We start from the raw sequence: 10,099 nt of genomic DNA on the forward strand, positions 1-10,099 counted from the left end.
AAGCAGCTTATAAATATTACACTACCCACATTACCTTACTTACTACACTACCTGCAACTGTTTATAAACTGTTTTTATTACCCGCGCAACGCCGGCCATTCAGCCGTGAGGCCATACAAAGCTTTAATCGCTCGGTAATAAATTACTGTAATCATGGTAATCGTTACATGTGACTCAACATCATTATGCACATTTTAATCGATGTAATAAATGAGTGTTTCATTATTATTCGCTACGGTCAGTTGGACATGTAGTCTATCAGTTTAGATAGCCTGTCTGTAGACCTGGAGGTTTTGAGATCAAATCCTCTGTGAAGTAGATTTCCTACCTAAAGCTTTATCGCTGTAACTGGATAAACGAATGACAGATTAAGAAATTACATCGCTTTCATAAGTAAAAAGTAAACAGATGTTAATTAACAACAGATGATTTGTTAATTCAAAAATAACTAGATCACACATGATTTACGTGTTACCATCGTCCAAAGGTATTGGATTTGAAATAATGGTTCGCCACCATGATTCCAAACTGTCGCTGACATGGTTAGAAGAGTAATAAAGTATAACAGAGAGTAATAAATTGTCAATAGTATAATTACGTTGCGTAAACAACGTTAATGATTCATATGATTAGACAGTATATCTGGAGAAGATGAGTTCAATCTAGTTGAAGTCAAGAATATCGCTACACCATGTACACCATGTACAGTGCTAAATCAGAAACTACGATAAAGCTTATGCTGACAAAACGAAACCTTTTTGGTTTATTTGCTCAATTTAAGGTTTGTCAATTAAATATCAACGCTAATGATTTTTACCAACCAAAAAGAACAAGAACAAGTTTTAGCAAAAATTCAAGGTTGCTTGGCATAAAACAGTCCTTAGCGAGGATTGCTGTGCCATTTATGCATAGCCACTCAGCCTCTCATACCGTTAGCCTAAAGTACTACCGTAAGTGTGAAATGTCAACATCTTTGCGATCTAAAGATGAGTTAAATTGGAGAAATCGTCAAACCTTTTGAATACTTGTTATGACCTGTTTCCACTCGCAATAAAAACCATCAAATCGCTGGTATGCAGCAAATTTAGGTACTGCTAATGGCAAAACCTAATCGTTCGACTGTCAACAATCTATCAATAAGAAGTTCATCAACATGTCCATCTATATATCTAAATCTCAAAGTCTGTCATTCGGCGTGTCCAGCTATTAATAGCTATTACAATCTAGGAATAAAAGATCCACTTCGCTTTGGATTTGATCTCAGAACCTCCCGTTCACCAGGTGATAACCTAACCAATTAAGGTACGATTTAGTATACAATTAACCAATTTAGTATACACCTGATCTGGTCTGAATATTTGTACTTGTGATTAACTGGGTTTGTTATGAGAGGGAAGTCTTGTTTGTATATATGAGAGAGGAGATAACTCTCGATTGTCACAATGTATATTCCATGGGCAGCTTCAGCGACGAGAGTGACAGGGTATATACGAAATATATACAAACCACATTTTCCATATAATTAGAGGTACCATTAAATATAAATTAAATAAAGTAATATTATAAAATATTAATATTTTTAATTAAATATATTTAATATATTTCAATTTAAATATACTTAAATATATATATTAAACATATATAATATATATTTAAAATATATATTATATATATTCATATATATATATTAAATATATATAAATATAATATGTGCACACCTATATTAAATATCATTAAATACAGGTGTACACATACCGTACTCTCCGGACTACTAGCCACTACTTTTTTCTGATGATTTGAGCCCTGCGACTTATATAAGGGTGCAGCTATTCTGTGGCTTTTTCTTTCACCGCTAGAGCGCATTAGCCAGAATCTCCGGTTAGCGCTCCTTTAGCGGTGAAAGAAAATACGAAACAATACCTAACGGTACTGTTCCGTTAGGCACTCCGTCAGGCACTGTTCCGTTTTAAACAGCAAAGTCGCTGGCGTGTTAAAAAGCACCGTCCTGAGTTCTGCAGCCTATACAAAGGTGCGGCCTATGTATTGTTTTATTATCGTTTTTTTGAAAAATAAAGCAGATGCGGCTTGTATAAGGGTGCGGTTTATAGTCCGGAAAGTACGGTAACTAGTACACCTGTGAAATGCTCGCAGTGACATCATAACTATCCTTCTTACTACTAAACAAAAGATGCTAGGACTCCTGCTTATGACATCACAGCAACTGTTTTTAGCAATTCTAGAGGTCAACATCTGCTGATAAAATGAAATTGTTTAAGATTTTACTACTTACTCAGGAGCTTGCTTTCATCAACCTTGGGAGAATAAAATGACTGTGATTGGCCAATCGGGTGAATGTGACATCGAAGCTTGGGAGGGATTGTCAGGTGACCAGCAGAAGAAATCTCTGCAATCGAATAATATACCATCTGTTGCCATTCTGACACAACAACACATGGCAAGAATGCACGACACCTCGGAGAGGGATATATAACTACTGCTTTTAATGTGGGAGTACTACAAGTGGTTGATAAAGCCAATATTTCACACTTAAGTGTTTAGTGTATGCTTTCAGTGGTATCAGTGTTTCTCTCGATGGCTATCATGGATCACAATAAGCCCACTTTTTCGTTTTAAAAAGTTATCGAAGATGACATGCCTACCTATTAAAATTTTGACATTTTTTTCTCGACAAACAAATCGAAAAGAATGGAAAATATATTTTTGAAGGCTTAACATGTACACCCATCTATGACAATATAGATTACCAATCCAAATATTGTGAAAATTAGTGATTTCATATAAAATATTGTGCAGAGAACATCAATGTGTATGCTTGACCCATGTAGCCCCTGACTCATCTGCATGAGAGTATGTATACAGGGAGGACAGCCAGCCACCCATACCTATGCCAGGGTCGGTGTCAAGGAGAAGCATTTGCCTTTCCATGTCCTGTTCAAGTTCTTCTTTGCTTGTGATCTTGCGCACAGCTGGCACATAGTCATACAAGTCGGGGGCGTAGTAGGGTACCTCTCCTTCTCCTTCGGCAACTTTAGGTATCACAAAACCTGGCAATAAAATGGTAGCAAATGATTACTTAGTCTATGTACAGTAATCTCTCCTATTCCTTGGCCTTAACCATCGTAGCTTCGTCGTATCGCAAGTTTTTTGTGGCCTTCATTTGGATATGTATAGCAACACACTGCAAGTCACTGTACTGAAGATGTTTATGAATTATACATGGTGACAATCGAGAGTTATCCTCTCTCTTCCATGTACAAACATTTGACTTTCTTTTCATAACGAACAATATTACTCACAAGCACGAATATTCAGACCGTGCATACTAAAGCTTAAGGGCATTCTCCGGCTTGAAATATTAGTTCTCAAGTTAATATATATTATATATAATATATATATATATATACTCAAGTTAATATAAGCTGAAAGTCAATCAAGACCACTTCAATTCATTTACTTCTTATATATGAAAGCCACCGAATAGGCATAATACACAGCATGAATGTGTTGCACACAGGTTATTCGTATGAAACATCTTAGCTACAAGCTAGTTAATGTCAGAGATAAAACTAGAATCCTTACAAGATTAGCCAGAGATCACTTTTCAACTATTGAATAAAACTTGACCATTTCTCGTCCTTCACCTACAGAGAATCGCAAATAACCGCTTTTCATCATTTTGCTATTCTGATCCTAATTGGCTAAATAATTCTTAAATCTTTAGCATTGACATAACTCCTATGATTGTCACCCCAGCCGTGCTTTGCCGGTCAGTTCTTGTTCAACTCTCATAGATCTCACTACTGTATCTATAAACCTTCAAGTTTGTTTTCTGTTGATCTTTAGTTTTTGTCTGTCCATGTGTCCAGTTACAGCGATTACAATCCAGCAATGAAAAGTTCGCTGCGCAAAGGACTTGATCTCAGCACCTCCAGGTCTGAAGACCAGCAATCTAAACCACTACACCACGATCAAAGTGATGAACGATTGTGAGGATATTCATTACATCGATTAAAATATTCAAACTTGAAGTTCTTGGAGTTATTAATTACCACCGTTGATCGTTACAGCTGATTATTAAGCTAGTTTCAAACACAACTATTATTTTACTAAATATTTAAAGTACCAGCTTACGAGGTGAGTTACTCAAATTCATTCGGTAATTATGTTATTACCTGTGCAACGGCGGGCCTTCAGCTAGTATATAATATACTGTACAAGTATGTCCGTGTACAATGATGTGTGCATGTTTTAACATCTATATTATTAATACATATACATTGTACTACATATAACATCCATTATTATTATTCTAATATAATTATAATAATATTTTAATTATAAAAGTTTAAAAAGCAGTATAAGTATTCTGAAGAGTTAACATTATGGTTCATATTCATAAAAAATAGTTTGTATTCTGCAGAAATTCCCATTGAATAGGTTGGTCTTGAACAAAACCCCAGACCAGTAGGAGGGGTTACTGTGTTATCATTCACTATGTTTCCATGATGCGCAGTGCTTCGGAGTTGCGCTATCTCCGAATCATGGAAACGGCGTCTTCGCACTGAAATCACTGCGCACTGATCAGTGCGAAGCCAGTGCAAATTCGCAGCAAGGAAACAGCGACTGCGCAGTGGCTGCGCAGTGGCTGCGCATAGCTCTCATGCCGTGGAGACAGATTTTTCGATGGCCATAAACTAGTACAAAGGTTGTTCTGCTAATCTTGTTTTTTTACTATTCTTCCGATCTTCTTTCACATAAACTTAATTATAGTCTGCATTCACGAGGATGATAAGGTGATTACTTTCCTGGACTTTGTTATCGATGCCAACACTTCGAAAAATAGGTGGCAAGTCCTAAATTAACGTTTAAATAATATATTACTTAAAAATACTTATTAAAAATATATTACTATGTAAAAAGTGTGTTAAGGTTTGTAAAACCTTGTGAATGTGTATTGTAAATAAAAGTATAATGACGACAGAATAATAAAAAAGACTGTTTATGACGTTCGGTATCCGTGATCGATTCTATTTCTCCATCAGGCGATTCGATTTATACAATTTCTCTTCTCTGGCTAATTTGCGGTATTTGCTGAAAACCACTGCGCAGCATGGAAACGTACAATCCCCTCGACTTCGGAGGGGGCTGCTTCGCAGTACTGCGCACCATGGAAACATAGTGATTGCCTGCCCTAAGATCTTAAATCTTACCCTAAGATATCTTAAAATGACAAAGAAGTTGAAGCTGCCGGTGAAAAAATTATGATGGATTTTCTCACATATTTTGGCGAAACAAGAGAAAAGTTGAAGTGTAGATGATTTATCAATCATTCAGCTGAGATCCGCACTTATCAGCCTTCCAACAAAAAGTAGAGCGAACTAATGGCTTTGTACAGTGAACTCTCGCCATGCGACATTAATTCGTTCTGGTGTTAGCATCGTAAGGCGAAAATGTCGTATAGACGCATAGAGTGGTATAGAAACTCAGTAATTATCTAATACAAACACCCCCAGGTAAAAATCATCAAAATTTTATATAAATCCTGTACATGTTAAAAATCATTAACAAAATAGTATATTGACCATAGTAACTATAGTTCCCTATGTAACTTTAGTATATTTAGTGATTAAGATCTGCAATAAAATTTTTATTGCAACAAAATAGTTTCTTTACTTGACCCAGGACCCATGGCTGACAAATTCATGTTATATATGTAGTTACATAGTTATATACGTATAATGAACTAAGTTTATAGTAAATATTATAGTAATTTTATAGTAATATTTATTTATAGTAATTTTCACTTTCTCTTACTTTTGGCTAATTTTCATTTCAATCATGCAATATCAAGCATTTACGAAACACGAAGAATGCTGAATTGAAAAAGAGAGGGAGAGGGGCAGAGAGTAAAGGGGGAGAGACGGAGAGGAGAAGAAGAGAGGTGGAGAGGAGAGGGGGAGAGGAGGGGGGGAGAGCGGGCATTGTATCTCTTTCAGGCGTTGGGGGAAGGATTTCGAGGAATAGCATAGCAGCATCTTCGTGATCCCAACGTATTCAGCACACTGATCACTAAATTTCAATTTCGAAAAACATTTTTGACCAAGTCGTATGGCGAAAAAAACTAGGGAACAAAAAACATTGTGTTCACATAATAAAACGTACTTGTTACTAACTACTCTCTATGCCTAGTTGTAAGTAACTGTTCTCTGTCTATGCCCAGTTGTTACTAAATACTCTCTATGTCTATGCCTAGTTGTTCCTAACTACTCTCTATGTCTATGCCTAGTTATTCCTAACTACTCTCTATGTCTATGCCTAGTTATTACTCTCTATGTGTATGCCTAGTTATTACTAACTACTCTCTATGTGTATGCCTAGTTGTTAGTAACTGTTCTCTATGTCTATGCCTAGTTGTTACTAAATACTCTCTATGTCTATGCCTAGTTATTACCAACTACTCTATGTCTATGCCTAATTATTATTAACTACTCTCTATGTGTATGCCTAGTTGTTAGTAACTGTTCTCTATGTCTATGCCTGCTTGTTAGTAACTGTTCTCTATGTCTATGTATATTTCATCATATACTCAGTCTAAACCATATTTTTAAAGGCAAATTCGCTTACCTGGCTTAGTGTTTTTACAGATTAGAATGTAAAAGAGTATGTGAATAGCAGTGAATGTATGTGAATGTGTTATAGCAGCCATCGGTAGAGTTGGCAGGAGAATATTAATTAATATGTTTACCTTCTGGTGTCTGTTCATATTCGACAGGTTGTCTGGAGGGCATGGCATCACTCATGTCTATCGACATCCCTGCCAATTCATCCTCCTCCTCTTCCTTGTCATTCCTTTGCAGGGGCACTGCATATGGCACCTGGAGAATATTCAACTTGAACCCCAACATACAAAGATAATTTGTTACAAGATTTTCTTCAAACATTTCTGAAAACCGTCAGACATTTTAACAAAAGAATATTCTTATGAGACTAGATTACATTTCATTTAATTCATTCAGCAACTGAAAGTCTAAGTACATGTAGTTTAGGTAGCTAGAATTAAAACAAATTCATCAAACTATATAAAAAATAAATTATACATAAAAAACTAAATTAATAAAGTAATAATCAGTAAAAAGAGCTTTTTACGAACGCTTCATTTTACACTGGAAACAAATAAACAAAGATGTAGCGCTGGATGGATGTGTAGGTAAAGGTACTGATAAGGCTGCAAAACTGGTCTAACTGAGACTATGTCAACTCTAAACTAATTTATATGTATCCAATTTATGTATATTTTCACATTTAATACATTTTATCTTAGTAAATCAGCCTCGGCACTTTTACTAGCTTCAGACTTTTCTTTTGTATCACTTTCAAGAACTGTGGTTCCTATTAAACCGCTTGGAAGGCTAGTAACTAACTAGCAAATGCGTCAAACCTAAAAAGCAGTGCTTTCATCCTTTATTCATCTACACTACTACTCACGCTTGACTCCCTATCAATACTACTACTCACGCTTGACTCCCTATCAATACTGCTACTCACGCTTGACTCCCTATCAATACTACTACTCACGCTTGACTGCCTATCAATACTGCTACTCACCCTTGACTCCCTATCAATACCGCTACTCACGCTTGACACCCTATCAATACTGCTACTCACCCTTGACTCCCTATCAATACTGCTACTCACCCTTGACTCCCTATCAATACTACTACTCACCCTTGACTCCCTATCAATACTGCTACTCACGCTTGACTCCCTATCAATACTGCTACTCACCCTTGACTCCCTATCAATACTGCTACTCACCCTTGACACCCTATCAATACTGCTACTCACCCTTGACTCCCTATCAATACTGCTACTCACCCTTGACTCCCTATCAATACTGCTACTCACCCTTGACTCCCTATCAATACTGCTACTCACCCTTGACTCCCTACCAATACTGCTACTCACCCTTGACTGCCTATCAATACTGCTACTCACGCTTGACTCCCTATCAATACTGCTACTCTCCCTTGACTCCCTATCAATACTGCTACTCTCCCTTGACTCCCTATCAATACTACTACTCACACTTGACTCCCTATCAATACTGCTACTCACCCTTGACTCCCTATCAATACTGCTACTCACACTTGGCATCTTGAGTTTTTGGTTGTTTGAAAACTAAAATCGCAAGGTTAGAAGCCATGTTTAATGCTATCAATGATATACAGACCCCACTGTGAGGGGGCTGTATATCATTGATGCTATTCAATGAAGAATACTATACAGAAAAAAACTATGTATCAAAAACTGTTAACTTACACATCGATTCCTATGTTTGGAGAAACTTTGAATGTTGAAAATTACTTTATAGTGTAGAGCCAATTATTCACTCAAATTTGGCATAATGTTTGGATGTCATTGAAGTCATTGCAAGTAGAGGCTAGACTGTACATACATGTAAATCATACATAAGAAAACATCTACACTACGCACCAAATGATTGAATATCCCTAAAATGTTAGAAACATGAGTTACGCTCACATCTAACTTGTCCCCGCTGAGAGAAAACATATCAAAAGCTTGCTGCTCCGCCATAAGATTGTCCATCGTCTGCTGGGCATTCGCAAAGTTGTTAACCAGAGCGCAGTATTTTTTCTTCTTTCTAAGCATAGCTTCCCGACTGTCTTCCCAACATTTCTCTCCATATACTTTAGGGTAGTAAGTGTCAAAGTATGACAAGGCCAGTTCTCGAGGCAGAACTTTTTTTCTTCCCATTTCAACCTATAAACCAAAAACAAACTCTAAAGCTGAATTTGCACAAAATTTCAGTAAATATTATCAGGAAGTATCGGTTTTTATCTATCATTTGCGATCGTTTTTGTAGAACTTTAGCATCATTTAGATAACTCTCAATTTATGAAACATTCCACTGCATTTTCAGCTATATTAGAAGTCAGCATTGGATTAGAGATGAACTTACAAAAATTTTAGTAGCTTTTGTCAGAAAGTATTTTTCTACCATTTGCAATTTTTTTATGTTTGAAGTGATTTGACTGCCAGGATGTTTCAAGATAAAAATCGATAAAACTTGATCGCAATTAAAATGCTCAGAAGAAAATTACATGTGAAATGATGTCACTAGTTGCTATCATCGCTATAGTTGCTATAAGATATTGCGTTCAAATTTCAACACTACCCGTCTCTATTCTGTCAGTCTCTTTGGAACGATAGACATCATAATCGCACATTCGCTTGATCTGAGCGTTTTAACCGCGATCCAGCTTTATCGATTTTAATCTTAAAACATCATGGCAGTCAGATCACCTCAAAGACAATCACAAATTATGGAAAAATACCGATACTTTTTGATAAAATCAACTAAACTTTTATGCAAATGATGGAAAAATATTGATACTTTCTAATAAAATTTACTAAAATTTTATGCAAGACTTAAACTCAAAAAAATACCTATCTTAAACTGAAAGAAATTGGGAGAAAAACTCATTTGAAGACCAGAAAATGCACTCATGTTAAAAACCAAACTTTTATAGAATATACAGCTATTTGAAAAAAGATCATTCTAAGTACACATTATATCAACGAAATGTATAGTATAATACTATTTTAATACTAGATAATATAATACATTACACATAATAGAATTTTCATTACAGAAAGCGGCCTATCATATCATGAAATGCCATAACTGAAAGTCAGCCATACCCATTTTTTCTTGTACCGGCAGCACAGCGAGGAGCTGTGAAACAAACGGTATTGAAGCTTCGCAGCTCCAACCCCTCGGACTATTGATGTGGCCATTGAGGATGTGGTAGATAACCAGTCTTTGCAAATTTCATCGTAGGCCCACACTAAAACAAGCAAGTTATTAAGCGAGTGCTTGTTAAACTTATGATGTACACATTTGTGACTAACCGTTCATCTTGAAGTTGAACAAGTGATTAAAAGTGAGATAAAGCATCTAGTCTTCAATTAACAGCCACAAACTCGAAAGAATAATTTAGTTGTACAGTAAAATCCTCCTCACTTCAAGGTTGATCTTTCACAGTACTTCACAAAG

General features: G+C 36.1%; 1 protein-coding gene across 1 annotated transcript in view; it reads right to left on the bottom strand.

The window, feature by feature from the left end:
- The window catches only part of LOC137404122 (5-methylcytosine rRNA methyltransferase NSUN4-like), a 34,687-nt gene extending 24,802 nt beyond the window's left edge, over nucleotides 1–9,885 (bottom strand). The window contains exons 1-5 of the mRNA XM_068090276.1: nucleotides 9,745–9,885; nucleotides 8,563–8,802; nucleotides 6,767–6,896; nucleotides 2,904–3,065; nucleotides 2,291–2,404 (exon numbers count right to left, since the gene is read on the bottom strand). Of these exons, the coding sequence (XP_067946377.1) occupies nucleotides 2,291–2,404; nucleotides 2,904–3,065; nucleotides 6,767–6,896; nucleotides 8,563–8,802; nucleotides 9,745–9,840 (742 nt within the window). The 5' untranslated portion in view covers nucleotides 9,841–9,885. The remainder of the gene's footprint in view (nucleotides 1–2,290; nucleotides 2,405–2,903; nucleotides 3,066–6,766; nucleotides 6,897–8,562; nucleotides 8,803–9,744) is intronic.
- Between the last annotated feature and the right edge of the window lie 214 nt (nucleotides 9,886–10,099).

This window comes from Watersipora subatra, chromosome 9 (genome assembly GCF_963576615.1).
Source record: "Watersipora subatra chromosome 9, tzWatSuba1.1, whole genome shotgun sequence".
Taxonomy (NCBI): Eukaryota; Metazoa; Bryozoa; class Gymnolaemata; order Cheilostomatida; family Watersiporidae; genus Watersipora; species Watersipora subatra.